Source organism: Rhynchophorus ferrugineus, unplaced genomic scaffold (assembly GCF_030347505.1).
Source record: "Rhynchophorus ferrugineus isolate W39M unplaced genomic scaffold, kcgeb_rfMv2 rfM6, whole genome shotgun sequence".
Classification (NCBI taxonomy): Eukaryota; Metazoa; Arthropoda; class Insecta; order Coleoptera; family Curculionidae; genus Rhynchophorus; species Rhynchophorus ferrugineus.
The window spans coordinates 28157174-28173199 of record NW_027472585.1 but is presented as its reverse complement, the minus strand read 5'-3'; the positions used below and the strand labels follow the sequence as shown (position 1 = coordinate 28173199).

Below are 16026 nucleotides of genomic sequence, written 5' to 3'. Positions count from 1 at the left end.
GTTAAAATAAACAAGTTTTATTCAACCAGTGTTTTTAGTTCTCGTGCAAATTCCTTCCAAAAATAGTAGTGAGTGTTCGGACAAATAATCGCATCGACAGCCACACATTTCGACCACCCGACTGACCTGACGAACATTCCTACAAATGCATAGAAACGGTTAGAAGGATGAGTGGCTTGTAGTATACGAAAACATTGGTTTTGAAACCGACGACTATGTAACATCCATGGTTTTATATAAATACGTTTAATTTAAATGTAAATATTGGTATGTTTTATCAGTATTTCATTCATCCTAGTTTATCACCCAATTCTGTCAATGTTATATCTGGGAAAATAACAGGATTGGCGAGCAATAATAAGAAAAAAGGAAAATGTTTATCCTATCCTATAGAAATTAAAAAATAACAATAAAATATTGTAATTATATTAATAATATTTCAACTTTTAAACTAACAATTTTTTACCCTTTCCCGTTTATATTTTTAAATAATTAGGCTTTGTTCTTGGACTTCGGCTACCCAAATTCAATATGCGATGGAAAAAAATAATAAGCTTTGTGTGATCTTCTTAGGCCTAACAAAAGCTTTCGATAAAGTTTGGCTTTTTCGTTAGTGCCGTTCAGTAGTTACTACTCAGAGAAAATTACGGATTCAACTAAATGCCACGGTCAAGTGGTTAAAATTCATGAGGTAGCAAATCGACCTCCAGAAAACCCAAGCCGTCATCTTTCATCATCATAGAGATATTCACGCTGACCACTTGAGTGCGGAAAGTCTCAATAGTATAGATACAAAAATGCACTTATATAGGTCTCAATTTCGACCGTAGATTCACGACTCACCCAGATAAAAAAGGCAATTAACAAAGGATACGGAGACGCCTCCATCCTATACCCTTTCATTTGCAGAAATTGCCAATTATCCCCAATTATCAAGGTTTTGCTCTATAGGCTGTTTATCAGATCGGTATTATTATAAGAATCAAATACCTGGTTCGAATTCATCAATGCGTAACAGATGGAGAAAACCAGGTAAAAAAAAAACTAATCGGTAAAATTACGACTGAACGACGATTTTTACCATCACAACACCATCACCAGACGATTGCGGTCCAACCACCAACATGGTAAAGAGACCATCACGGCCAGACTCAGTTCGTGATGGAACAACACAAGTATGTAGTGAAACAAACAAGTTCTTGGTGGGAGAAACCAATTTCGCACTGAAATAAACCTGTTGACAGTGATTCCATCAGTCTTCCTTCAGAGAGGACCTTCCTCCTATCAGTTAGTAAGCCGTTGAAACTAAGAGTCAGGCACACAAAAACCTAGTCAAACCAAGCCGATTACAAACCAGTATTCGGTGATCAAGCGAAGCCTACCAGTACCCTATAAAGAAATAATTTAGTCACAAATCCTGCATGAAGTCGGTTTGTATTAAAAAGAAACTTACAGCGTACAGTTTGCAACAACATACTCTCTTGGAACAATAGTTTCTCATCTAAAATTACAGGTCATATGCTGGTCTATCCAAGAAGTCATTCACCAATTCTACACCAACTTATGTACATATTTATATCTCATCAATAATTATAATCAATATATTCGTTTATAGTTTAGGTTAAGTTTATCTGTAATTTAATTTAGATTATTAGAATTAATACTTTTTAACTAAAAGAAGAAAGAAATTTACCTGTATTATTTCGATGCAATGTGTGTTTATCTATTATAGTCTATTCAAAATAACAGTGAACTCACGTCATCAAGATTTCTAATATATTGCCTGCCGCAATTTCTAAGTTCGTTTTAGAATCAGACAATATTTTCACATTTTATTCTAGTTAACAAGAGACACAATGCTGTCTGATAAGTTTGAACATGTAACCGAACAAACCTGCAAAAGTCGTCCGGTTGTCAAACGTCTTCAAAACATTAATTATAACAACATGTTATTAGTTATAAACCGGCTATAAGTTCTTTTGATAAATTGTCTCTAATCAGTTACTTTGAACAGAAACACGTTAATGGAAACCCCCTCTTATTAGTAAAATTCGTTAGAGAGGTAAGCGCCTTTACTGTTAAATATTAATTTGCTGGTTTTATCGCAAACATTTTTAGCGTTTTGCAGTGGCACTGAATATTAGTATAGAAACGGTGCCTGAAATATCTCAAAAAATGAAAAATATAATCTTGGATTCACAATCAAGATCACCTTAATGTTAGCTCTATTAGATATCTAAAATATGAAATATATGAAAATAGTGAGTAGTTCAATATAATTCAATAAAAATATTTCAGAGGAAACTGTTAGTCTGAAAATTATCGAAGAAGTCTAATGGAACTTCCAGACATTGCTTTTAAAAGAACACAATTTTTAAAAGCATATAATAAAATCAAGGAAGACTTATTATTTTAATTTGTGTATTTAGATGAGACATGGATATCTCATAATGGAACCAATAGACCCAATGGTCACTCATGGCAAGATGATAATAAAATAGTGTTATGATCACAAAATTGATGGAGAAGGGTAAACGTTGGAATAACAATTGATTAGGTTTTATTAGTAATAATATTTATTAATAATTCATTGCAGATATATTGTTCTTCATGCTGGAAATAGGAATGGTTAATAACAATCAGACATATTGAAGAAGAAATTGACAAATGATGGAATCGTGAACAAATGTTAGATAGAATGAAAATTAACAGCTTAGTTATTCACTTGAATGAAACTTTCTGAATGTTGAATTATGATTTAATGCTGATAATTTCCAAGACCGGGTGATGAAAGTAGAAACAACTAAAGATAAGTATATAATTTATATACGATAACTGCAGGATGCAATATGCTCTCTAATGAAAGTAAAACATATTTTTTGGATACGCAATTGTTAATTAGGTGGAGAAGACCCCCAGGGATACTACTACACAAAAAACGTGCGTAGAGCTCTAACTCTTGGTGGTATGGAAAAGTTCAACGTAAATATAATAAAACACAACCCTAACCTATAAATTATTACAACTATATAATTAAATGTAGTTTTAAGTCCTTTGATAATATATGCAATAGGTGTATTAAATTAAATTATATTTGATAATACTATTTTTGTTTAATTATTTAATTTAGATAATAATTTTATTGTTTGTTAAAGCCAAAATGAACTAAAACTCAAAGTTGATGTGGAAACATTGCAACGTTTTGACGTCATGAATTCAGATGACGTGAGTTCACTATTTTATTAAACGGACTATATGTATTTATGTTGAAACATAGATGTCAGCAATATAAATGCAACAGAACAATAGTAACATATTCAGATGTATACTAAGATTGTGCCAAGCAGATCTAATATAAGATGTAATAATAAAAAATGAATGTACAGTTCTAATCGATAACCTTTTGCAATTTTTTTGGTAAAACCATAATTTTGTCACCGCAGGATTTGTGATATTTCTGGGCGAAAAAAGCTAACTGCATTATATTCACAAGCCTCTTTTGAAGCCAGATATACACTATTAGGGAAATTTTGTAGATAATAAACTGCGAGCGCAAACGGAGCAAAGTATGTGATGTACGGCGGATACGTCAAAACTTCCCAACCAATCTGCCTCAATTTTTGTCGAGGTTTGTTGTGAATTAATGTGCGATTTTTTGGTTGTAGTATTTGTAAACAAACTAAATTTTTAGTCATATTAATTGTTCTTTTTTTTGGGAAAAAGGTTGCTAGGTACTGTTGACATTCTTTCTTTTATAAATAATGGAAAGAAGATGCCAAATATTGCTTTCAGAGAATCTGCTATGGGTAGTTTGCAACACAAACAAGAGTTTGCGAGTCGTATAAGAGTGTTCAAAATGACCGTGATGACAAGGGTACGGGTTTGGGCAAAGAATTGGCTATGGAAGACCATAGAATCCCAATTCTAATACTCATCGATGATGGAATATCAATTAATTACTTTTGCACTGCGATAATATTTACATGTTTTCCATATTCGGTAGATATTGCAAGTGTTTCGGTGATCAAAAGGGGTGCCGCTTCACTAAAATAGCTATATTTCCGAAAATATTTTTTTTTGAAAAATCCTCTTAAGTGACTGGACTAGAACACGAGAATAATGTAGATGAATAAGTGAAATTCCCTTAATAACAAGTATTCACACCAGTGCAGTCCGTAAGGTCAGTATGGAAAATTGAATAAACCTTATTCAAAGAGGTGGGTTTAAAGTACTAAGAATAGTCGTATAATTAACACTAATTCGTCACTTCTTTCTTTTAAAATAAAGGTATCCGAAGCCAGAATAGTGCCGAGATACGGTGATATTTCAAGTCGTGCGACAGCAGCATATTGGTTAATGTTGACCCAATTATTGCCTAATTTGATAATTGACTTATCGCGTCCAATGTTAGTACTAACGTTCAAAAGAAAATCTAGTAAAATTTTATTATCTACTCATAATTTTGCGAGTTATTGTGCTAAGAGTGACAATAGTTTTGTTATTTTCAAAATAATGGATAAACAACTATTTCTAGTTTTAATTTTACACTGCTTCTTGATGGGAAAAAATAAGCAGAGCAATGACTTGAAAAGTGTTGTAAGGACTCCGCTCTATCAGAAACAACAATAAAATGTTGGTTTGCTGACTTCATATGTGATCGTAGAGATACCGATGATGCAGAACTCATTGGACGTCCAAATGAAGTGGTAACACCAGAAAACATGAAAAAAAACTCACAAAATCGTTTTGAATAATCGAAACGTAAAGTTGCGTGATTTAGCATCGTAAAGATATCAAAAGAACGTGTTGGTTTTATGTTGCATGAGCATTTAATTATGAGAAAGTTCTGTTCAAAGTGGGTGCCGCGTTTGCTCACTGTTGATTAAAAACAACGTGTTTAAACGTAACACACCGAAACATTTGTTCCGATATGGGACAATGGATGAAACATGGATCCATAATTTTACTCCGGATTCAAAACGATCATCATCTGAGTGAACAGCAACTGGTTGAGGCAATAGATAAATCATTTTACAAAAGTGGTATTGAAATATTAGAGCGGCGCTGGAATACTTGTAGGCTCTTGATGGAGATTACGTTGATGAATAAAACCAATTTTGAACAAAAAAATCCGTTTTCTTTGTTACGCCCGTGGCTTTTCAGTTCGTGTGTTAATTTTCTTATAAGACCGATGGGGTCCTGTTTTTTCTTTCAAATTGCGGCGGAGACTTATTTGTATACTATTTATATGTGTTTATTTTGCTGTTTAAATTCAAATAGTAAAAATGCATATTCATCATTTAACTGAAAAAACCTTAATAAAACCATAAAGACCGATGTTTAAGTTTTTTACTTTGAACTTGTCACTATACACTATAGTCTAAAAATAGTTCATATGTTCCTCAGTTATGTTTTTAATTTGATTAAACGCGATGCTATCTCGATATGTTAATACATATGATGGAAATATGTATAATAATACATGCCCTATTAAATAAGTCGCACGCGACAAATTATTAATAACCATCAGTAGACAAGCATAAATAATGGAATAAAAAATCCAAATTTAACTTCAGTTATTTCAGTTGCTGCCATACACATTGATCAGCGATATCTATTGGTGATTCTTCATTCACTGTTGGACACCACCTGAACAAGACACTAATTCAAAAGGATCAAACCGCTTAATGTTGTGTAGCGCAGTGAAGTTTATTTAATAGAAAAAAACAGCGGCAGTGTTAATTAATATATGAACATTACTATTGTCGAGACCAAGTAAGGAACGACATGTAGCTAGTTTTAAATTCTTGTAAAAAATTGTGGGTTAGTCAGCAACGATTAGTAACAATGTATTAATAATTAATAATAAATTTAATGATATATTGAATGGTACAAATAAATTCTTAATAAATACAGGACAGTGATTTAAAAGTTATACAAGGGGTGGACAAAATCATCTGAATACCTGATATAAACATAATATTTATTTATGGGGTTGAGCCATCATTTGCTTTTAAAACAGCTGCAATTCTTCGCTGAATAGATTCGTAAAACATCTCAATAATTTCCAATGAAATACTGTCCCATTCTAGTACCAAAACCGCCAATTTCTCCAATGATATTGGAGATAGATATCTACTCTTTGCTCTAAAATTCCCCATAACGGTTGAATTATATTAAAATCTGAAACTTGTCAAACCAAGACTGTGTCTACTGTGCGACTGTGTGTATGGGTGAATTATCATCCTGAAATAAAGCAGTATTGCGATCAATGACCAGCTGAATACCACGATATTACCGGCGAAACTATAACGGAACCTCTCCAATGTTTGACAGGCTTCCACTTTTAAGGTTCTCCATACATAAAATCGGCCATTTGTAGTAAACTATGTAAACGACGATTCATAAGACATTTCATTCATATAAGACATTATTTCAATCACAACGTGTCTAGATTTTATAATCGTTGTATCACTTTTTGGCAGCTTAGCCCGTTGGTTTCCGTCATAAAGGGCTTCGCAATGGCCACCATCCATGAATCTTACCATCCGCCGTAGTGTTTGTAACAGTATTAATTAAGTGACTGCTGAGTTCTGATTGCACTTTTGCGCGGTAGTTTTATTTTGTCTGATAACAATTCTGGACGAATGTTCATCGCGACGGTTGGTCGGAATGTGTGGCAGTCGATGCGAATGTTCGTCCGAACACTTACTACTATTTTTGTGGAAGGAATTCGCACGGGAACAGAAAACACCGGCTGAATAAACACTTGTTTATTTATCTGATCTCAAATACTACATGCGGTCGACGCGATGATGGACAGGATATTAGGTTAGGTTAAGGAAGAAAGGAAGCGCTATGGAAGTGCCATTATTACGTAGAAAAAAAGAGAGAGAGAGAGAGTCGTTTTTTTCTTATTCCATGATGACCAGCTACAACCATGCTCTTTTGCTGATGTCGCTTCGGGTTCGGGATAGTGAGATTTTTGCGGGATACAGAGATCCTGGATTACGACTGGGATTGTAGTAGTTGGTTTACCACCGATGTTTGTGGATGGGTAGGGATTTAATCAAGATGTTGTCGTGTTCTAAGGCGCCTATGGAGAATCTTGAGGAACACTGAGCATGTTTGTGAAATTCATCACAAACGGGATGCCTGATTTGAGGTGAGTGTTGACATTCCTCATAAACCATGGGGCATTGAATAACGCGCGGACTTTTTTGGATTGGAACACTTGACGTAGTTCAAGTTGTCTCTCAGAAACATACCTGTACCACACCTGTGCACCCTAGGGGCAGACTGGACGGACTAGCATTTTGTACAGAGTCGCTTTCTGGGGGATTGGGACTTTACTTTTTCTGCAGACGAGTGGAAATAGTCCCTGGAGCCAAGGGATAGGGACTTCATCAATTTGGAGGCGCGGAACTCCTTGTTGCGGTGGAACAGAATAACCTGAGTTTTGCTCGGGTTTATCTGAAGCTGCCGGAGTTTATACCACGCAATCGCCTGGTTCAGCTGGACTTGAAGTCTGTCGCGAATAGCGTCGTTACTATAACCGGTTGTAAAAAAAACGATATCATCTGCATATAATGCTGTGTGGGAGTGTTTGTGGAATGGAAAATCAGTCGTATAGAGGTTGAATAGGGCTGGGGCTGGTGGAGCACCTTGCGGGACTCCTGTGGAAATATGTTTACGAGAGGAGACTGCATCACCGGTCCTCACTTGAAAGTTCAACTATGAATCTATCAGGGAGATTAGGTCATTCGATAGACCAAGCTGTTTCGCTTTGAATATTAGACCGTGGTGCCATACTTGATCGAAAGCTTTGGAAACATCTAAAAAGATGACTCCAGTTCTTCGATATTTTCTTAGTGCCTAGTGGATTATTGCTGCGACGCGGGTAGCTTGATGAAGGCTTGAATGTTTGGCGTGGAAACCGAATTGTTCGTTTAGGATGATGTGGTGTGCGTCTGTGAAGTTGTTTAAAGCGTGTAATATCGCTTTTTCGGTAAGTTTGGAGAGAGAGAGAGAGAGAGACGTCGTCGTGGTGGTCTTTTACAGCCGGAAATCGCACAGTACCAATCCACCAGCGTTGCCAACCTTTGAATTTAATGTAGATACAATAGTAATGGCCTAAAGGGTTGTAGCGGTCGCTACAATTATTTTTAACGTTCGTCGGTCCTTGTCAGTTAACTTTGGGTTTTGACCACAATTCCATTTTGCCGATGATGCTTTATTATATTTTGTGGATGTTGTCATTACCGTGGATATTGTCGCACGTTTTCATCACAGGTGCCGAGCACTAACGATTTGCTCTCTTTCAAAGTCTGAATCGCGAATCAAAGCGTATATTACAGTGAAATGTAACCTACAAGATTTGACATGTAAACTGAGCAGTATATACGTGTTGCATTATGTACACGAAAACAATATTTCCAACAGGCAATGAGATGTACTATACTGCATGGTGTTCATATTATTTTGTCTATATTATATATATACATTATATTGTATAAATTTGGATCTATGAATAAATTGCGTGGACATCGGTTAAATTTTCGTCTACAAAAGAAGTCGTTGATATACTGACACAAGGATACGTTTATCATAAAAGAGTATATTATGAAAGACATTAAACTAATTTTCGATGAAACATTATTATTGGAATAATTATTTATGACAAAACCCTTGTCATTAGGCTTTAGTTATTATTATTCGTCATTTCGTGCAAACATATTGTAAATTTTTATTACACTATAAACTTTGCAAAACATTAAAAGATAAGAAACGATGTATCATTGAATGTTGATAGTATAATTGTTACTAAATATAGAACAGGGAATTACTTAAAAAGCAAGGAAATTGGGTTCCATGTGGCTTAAAGCTGACAGATCCTTAACTAACATTGAAAGAAAATCGCAATCAGTCGTAACATAAGCATACAAAAGAGTGTTGTATTCCATGATGTGGAGATTAAAAAAAAGGGTACGCATTATTTTCCAAAGTATTCTGCTCTACCCCAAAATTGGTTTTTAATAGTAAATTATGATAAACTTAAGGGAATCTCTTATGAGTTACTACATAAGTACAGGAAGGTTTGCTCTTTGCACTAGCTAATTATTTCAGACTAGCTAATTACACTATGGGACACAATTTTTCTAACATAAATAAGATTACGTGCTTTGAATTCCTTATTCCTTTATTAAAATCATTGTCTATTGATATGGTTATCTAACACGTCACGATCTTTAGTAATAGTGTGAATACTATTTATGCTCAAAAGCTGTATTACTTCATAATAGCAGCTTGTTGCTATATTGCTTGGACTACAGGGAGGTTTTACGTAATGTTGTTGTTTTCTCTGTTTGTGAAACAATAGAGTCACCAGAAAAAATCACTATGAAGTTAGTTGTGGCTATATGACTTTATTTGTGGTAAATCAAATGTTAATATGATTCTCATATTCCACAAGAAAATGTGATTCTTCCACCCTTACATATATAACTTGGTTTAATGAAACATTTTGTCAAAGCCATGGATAAAAATGGGATTAATTATAAAATTATTAATAAAGGATTTTTATATTTGAAAACTGTTTTCTCTAAATTAAGTGATGCTAAATTAAAAGACATTTTTGTCAACCCACAAACAGTTATTAGCTTGATTATTTCTAAAGAAAGTAATTTTAGGATTTTTAGGCAATCTTAAAGCTGAAAATTCCGAATTTTTAGTGAATGACTTGTTACAAAAACTTAAACGATGGGGTGCAGAATGTTTTGAAAAATACATTTCTTGTATTCCCATTTCGATCCCCCCCCCAATCTTGGAATGGTGAGTGATGAACAAGGTGAACGCTTTCACCAGGATATACAATAGATAGAAAAGCGTTATCAAGGAATTTGGAATGTTAAAATGTTACCAGATTACTACTGTTTTTTTGTAATGAAAGAGGATTCTGTTGTTCACAAGAGGAAAAGTTAATATCTCATAATTTTCCTTTAGAATAATTTTTTCGTTTAGAAAGTTTAAAAATGTTGAAAAACCCGACCTATTTTGATTCATTGCCTATTTGTATTATTATGTAATTAAATTTAAATAAATAAATATCATTTTTATTATTTAAAAAATTAATAATAAATAAATATTATTTAAGATTTTTCATACTGTCTTTTTTTATTTATAGCGCTTTAATTTATCACAACTTTAAAATGGTACGTATTACAAAAAATCTGTTTTATTTAATGTTATAGAACAAAAACAAGATATCACTGATATCATCAGTTTTATAGATCCAAACGTTAATCACTCCAAATTTTCATTGATTAACCATAATACTATTTCGTAATTAGACCTTAAATCATGATGAATTATTTAAATGAATTAGTTGTTCAGTCAAAATTAGAACCTAATAGAGTCAAAAAGAATTAGAAGTGAAAATATTTTCAAACGAAACAAAATGTGAGATGTTTAAATTGCAAATTATAGCATGTGTCACTCTCTCAACACATTCCTTTAAAACAGACGAATCTGTGCATTCAACTTTAGGCAGATAGGAACCAGACAGTGTAATACCAAAAATATCAAGAAAAAAGTGTAGATGGGGCAATAATAATTAAGTGTTGTTTGTTTCAATGGACGAGAAAAGTCACTAGAATTTCAGTCACTAGTTTCAAGGGTTAATTTCACATGTATTTTCAAATTAAATGTTTGATTTACAAATGTTCATGTACATTAGATTATATTTGGAACAATGTTAGTAGTCAGTTAATAGTTAGAAAACCGCTGGTTGTAATTGTAATAAACAAATTATAAGAAACTAAATACACAATGATAAGTTTACCGTGTTAAACTAGTAGGTGTATTTAAAGAAAAATACGGAGGATCTTAAACTCGTATTTATTACAAACCTTAGTTTACCATAAAATTTTTATTTAGGATACTTGGCTTACCTTGAATATTTTATTTTTGCTTGAATTTGAATTAGAAACTTTTGAATCTACTAAACTGTCTTGAAATCTATTTAGTGTCTTTTTAGTCGGAGTAACAGCATCAATAAAATGTATAACACCGTCCTGTCTATTTAAATTTAAGTAAGCCGCCACATCAGAGCAATTGTCTTCCCGACTTTTCTGACTATGGAACGTTATTCTTTTCGCGATGTGTTGGCGATGCACTTTTTCGACAGGCGACACAGATGATTTTAAATGCGTTGGCAGCAAATAAAACGAATTATCCCGTTTGGCGACAACTTTTTTCGTGAAATGTTCCTCGACGACTTCCATGATGGGACGTCGAACTGATATAAAACGCGACGGAACTTCAACTGAGGTTTATCACCACCGACACACTCTGATTATGTCGGTCGATTATGTGAAACGAAATTAATTTATTAGACTAGCTGTTGGGCGTGAATGTTTTTGGCGAGACTTTGACTTTATCGGGTATTGCTCAATTTTATTACGTACAAAAATGTTTCATTAATTTTTGTATATATAAAATGTGTAAAACATAAATACTTAATAAAGATTACCAAGTTTCCGCACAAGAAATAATCTTATTATTGATTGTAATAAGCTTGAAAATATCTTCGAAAGGCAAAATCAGTGTAAAGAGAAGCAATAACTCCAGCTCAATTAGAACTGCGAAACTGCTTAAGAACCTAACGGACGATCGAGACTCAAAATATGAAAATTCGCCGATACGGAAAGATAATGGAGAATGGGTAAAGCATAGATAGATGGCAAGATGGAAATTATTTGCTGGTGCTGATTTGCTGTTGACGGATGTGGTACCTTACCTAATCTGAATAAAAATGAAAATATAGTTCTAAACCCAATAACTTCCAAAGGAAATCGCCAACAAAATTCAGAAAAATTTTTAAATCAAAAACGCTCGAGCATATGATTTAATGCCCAAGTACTTAAACAACTGTCAAGAAAGGGTATAATAAAACTAGTATATATTTTCACCGCTAAATCAGGTCAATTGTCTTATGGTAAAATATCATAACAAGTCAAATGAAAAGTCCCCTGCCTACTATAGTAAAACACATTTTTTTGGCAATATTACTTTCTTTTATTCAACATAATTCCCTTCAAGGATGATACACTGATTATAGCGACCCTCCAACTTTTCGATACCATTTTGGTAGTACGATTTGTCAAATTTATACACGCATCTTTTGAGATTTAGGGCTAACTAAAAAACATATATGTGCCAGGCCGGAGACTTTTCAATTGACCTGTTATATAGTCTATCCAAAGTAGTAGTGAACAAACGTCATTAAGATATTTATTGTATTGCCTGCCGCATTTTGTAAATTCCTTTTAGAATGAGACACTATTTTCCTTCTCATTTTATTCCAGTTAAAAATAGTATAGTGCTGTCTGATAAGTTCGAACAAGTAAACGAATGAGCTTGCAAAAGTGGTTCGAGTGTCAATTCTTCAAGATATTAGTTATAACAACTACATGTTATAAACCGAAAAACGTTGTTTTAACGCTTTGCTTGTTTTGATAAATTTCAAAACGCTGCTGATTATTATTCTGATTGAAAATGGCGAAGCCAGAGAGAACATCAGCTTCTAATCAGTTACTTCGGACGGGAACGAGATAATGGAGGCCCCCTCTTGCCACTAAAATTTGTTAGAGAGGTAAACTTTTTACTCTTAAATATTAAGTTGTAACGGTTTTATTGAAAGCATTTTTTAGCGTTTTGCAGCTTTACTGAATATTAGTATGGACACGGTCACTAAAAATCTCAAATAACATCTCAAAAAATGAAAAACATCTTGGATTCACCCAATAAAAAACCGTCCTCGTACAAAGCGGGTGACGAATCAAGATCAGTTTGATGTTAGCACTATCAGAGATTAAATATGTGAAATGTATAAAAACAGTGAGTAGTTTTTTCAATATTAACATAATTTAGTACAATTATATCAGAGGACACTGTCTGAAAAGTATCCATACATAGTTTAGAGCTATGCGATATGGTGTTTGAAGCATGTAGAACATCCCTTCATACACTGTTAGGTAATATAGATAATATAGAATTTAAATGGTGTAAAGATAATCTACGAAGAGGTCTAATGGAACTTCCAGACATTCCTTTTAAAATAATATAATGTTTAAAAGCATATAATAAAATCAAGGAAGACTTAAACTCAGGATATTTCAGAATGGGATATCATGGAAACATGATAATAAAAAGTGTTAAAACAATAAAAGTTGATGAAAAAAGGTAAAAGATGGAATAACAACTGATTAGGTATTATTAGTCATAACATTTATTACTAATTAATTGCAGAAATATTGTTACTGTTCTTCTTAGAGTAGTATTCGTAGTTATTCACCTGAACATTCTGAATGCGGAATTATGATTTCATGCTGATTATTTCCAAGTGATGAGAGTGAAAACGACTAAAGGTGAGTATTATAATTAATATACGATAACTGTAGGAAGTTGTATAGTAAAGTGTGAACGATTTATGTGCATAGATATGTGTGTAATTGTTCAGAATTATACATGAGCACTAGGTTGTATGAATGTTGTATTGAATGTACGAGGAGAGGATGAAAACTAACTGTTTTGTAGATATGGTAAATGTATTAGGGAGAATTTAAAATTTAATTTTATCAAAAATGGTGTACACAGGTGGTAACGAATATAGAAGAAACAAAAAAATACAGTGATATCAAAATGACTTGACCAGGAAACACATCATCAAAGGAAACAAGAACTAAATGTACAAATGTAAATATGCTCTTTAATAAGAGTAAAATATATTACTTGGATATACAATTGTTAATTAGGTGGAGTAAGCCTCCAGAGAATACCACTACATAAAAAAACGCACCTAGAAATTTACCTCTTGGGTGGTGTGGAAAAGAGTTCAATGCAAATATAATAAAACAACCTTAGGCTATAAAATATCGTGGCTGTATAATTAATTGTAGTTAAAATTATTTGATAATATACGCATTAGATATATCTATAATATTAAAATAAATGCTATTTGCTATTTGATAACATGTTTGTTTCATTATTTTATTTAGACTAAAATTGCGAGTTGATGCGGCAACATTGCGACGTTTTGATGTCATAAATTAAGATGACGTAGGATCACTGCTACTTTGTATTGACTATGATCAATATCACTGATACTAATCATGTCTAAATTCATCGAGCAACTATTCCACGTCAAAAACGTCAATCAAACGTCTCAAAATAGTTACTGAAGAAAAGCAACTCATTTCGGTTCACTAGATTAGATTTAGAGACAAACTTTCGACAATCGATCAGGTATTATATTTTGCAAAGTGAAATTTGTTCAGTCATATTTCTAGAGGTGACCCAAGCTCAGGGCAGATGAGAAAGATCCTCAAACACTATATTTTCAATCGTTATTTCAGAATAAGATACAGTAACTAATATTTAGATTTGAAACTCATCTATGCGGGTTTACTACAAGGTAGCGTCCTTGGGACAATATTGTATTTACTGTATACTAGTCATATAAATGTGAAGGAGTAACAGTCCCCACATTTGCTGATAACACTGAACTACTCTGATATAAGTAAAATTATTCAGAAAACTAAATACAGTACAACCAGTTGTCAATAAGATCACAGAATGGATTAAGAAATGGCGAATAAAATTGAATGCTATAAAGTCTACACATATGGATTTCACATAAAAAAAAATATTGTCAGTGATAATTGATTCTAGAATTCCGTATACGAGCAAAACAAAATACCTGGGCATGAAATGTGGTGGTTGCTTGGACGTTGCGTTTGGACGACAATCCAAATTAACACTACACAATAAACTGTTATTATACAAGTAAATCTTGAGGCCAATGTGGATATACGTGTGCAAAGAAATCTTAACATGATCCAAACTTACCAAAATAAAGTTCTTCGCAGCACTGTTAACGCTCCATGGTACATTAAAAAAATGATATCCCCAAAGATCTAAGGGTACCAACGGTCAGCAAAGAGGCGATAAACGGTTTTCGAAAAGACCCCAAAAGATATTGCGTGAAAACATGACCCGGAGATTGAAGAGCCAAAAAACCTTTGAATCAATATAGTTAAATTATGTGTAAAAACTGTGCCGTATTGTGGAATGCATCAGTGGCAGTACACCCATCAAATATTATACATCCGAAATATTTGATATTGATCTATAGAAAATATAAACGAAGTTATATGAAGCATTCAATGGACATCTGATTTCTTAATAGTTGTCGGATGTAGATCTTGATGTGATGTTGGAACGATATGGAAATAACTTAAGTTATAATAACTAGTTAATAACTAACTAATAATAACTAGTTAACGATACCAGAATAAACTAAATAGAAATAACTAGAAAGAACAACAAATTAATGTGACCGCTTTATTAGAAGGAACTATGAAAGAAAAACACGACATATGCGAAAATTCTATCTTAATATAGATATTATAATTTTTTTTACAAGGTATATTTTCAGATTCATAATATTAAGTGAATTTGAACTTGAATAATTATAATTAATTTGACGTCTGGTAAACACAGAATAGTTAAGAAAAAATGTTCTTGTGTAACACCTCATAGTAACTGATATTGTTCTGGAAATATAGCATATCATTGCAGCAGAGGTAATTGTAAAAGTTATTAGTGTTTTTCTGTAAATTTCAGGTTTAATTAGAAAATGCTTTTCATAACATTAATAGGTATATTAATTTGAGATTTTGTTTCAAATATTAAACAAAATTTAAAATGCAATAAATAAAATATTCGTCATTTGTCGGAGAGTTGTTAATTCCCATGTCCCATATGATAAAATAAAATGCACTAGATAAACGAAAGCCATAGAAGACAAATTAAATATGATCTACCTGCAGGGATGAGATTTCAGAATATTACATAAAATATTATTTTATGTCATATTACAAATATATTTACAGTCAGGAAAAATACAATGATAAAATATGACTGCTACTGTTGAAGGCTTACGTAAAGAAAATATTCTATTATTAA

General features: G+C 32.9%; 1 protein-coding gene across 5 annotated transcripts in view; it reads right to left on the bottom strand.

Annotated features, from left to right (window-relative positions):
* The window catches only part of LOC143197881 (calpain-B), an 88396-nt gene that overhangs the window by 20778 nt on the left and 51592 nt on the right, over positions 1-16026 (bottom strand). For 2 of the 5 annotated variants that reach the window (XM_076406658.1, XM_076406662.1), the window contains exon 1: positions 10950-11319. The exons of the other annotated variants lie outside the window; for them this stretch is intronic. In XM_076406658.1, the coding sequence (XP_076262773.1) occupies positions 10950-11282 (333 nt within the window). In that variant the 5' untranslated portion in view covers positions 11283-11319. Of the gene's footprint in view, positions 1-10949; positions 11320-16026 lie in introns of those variants that run through there. 5 annotated transcript variants of the gene reach the window in all.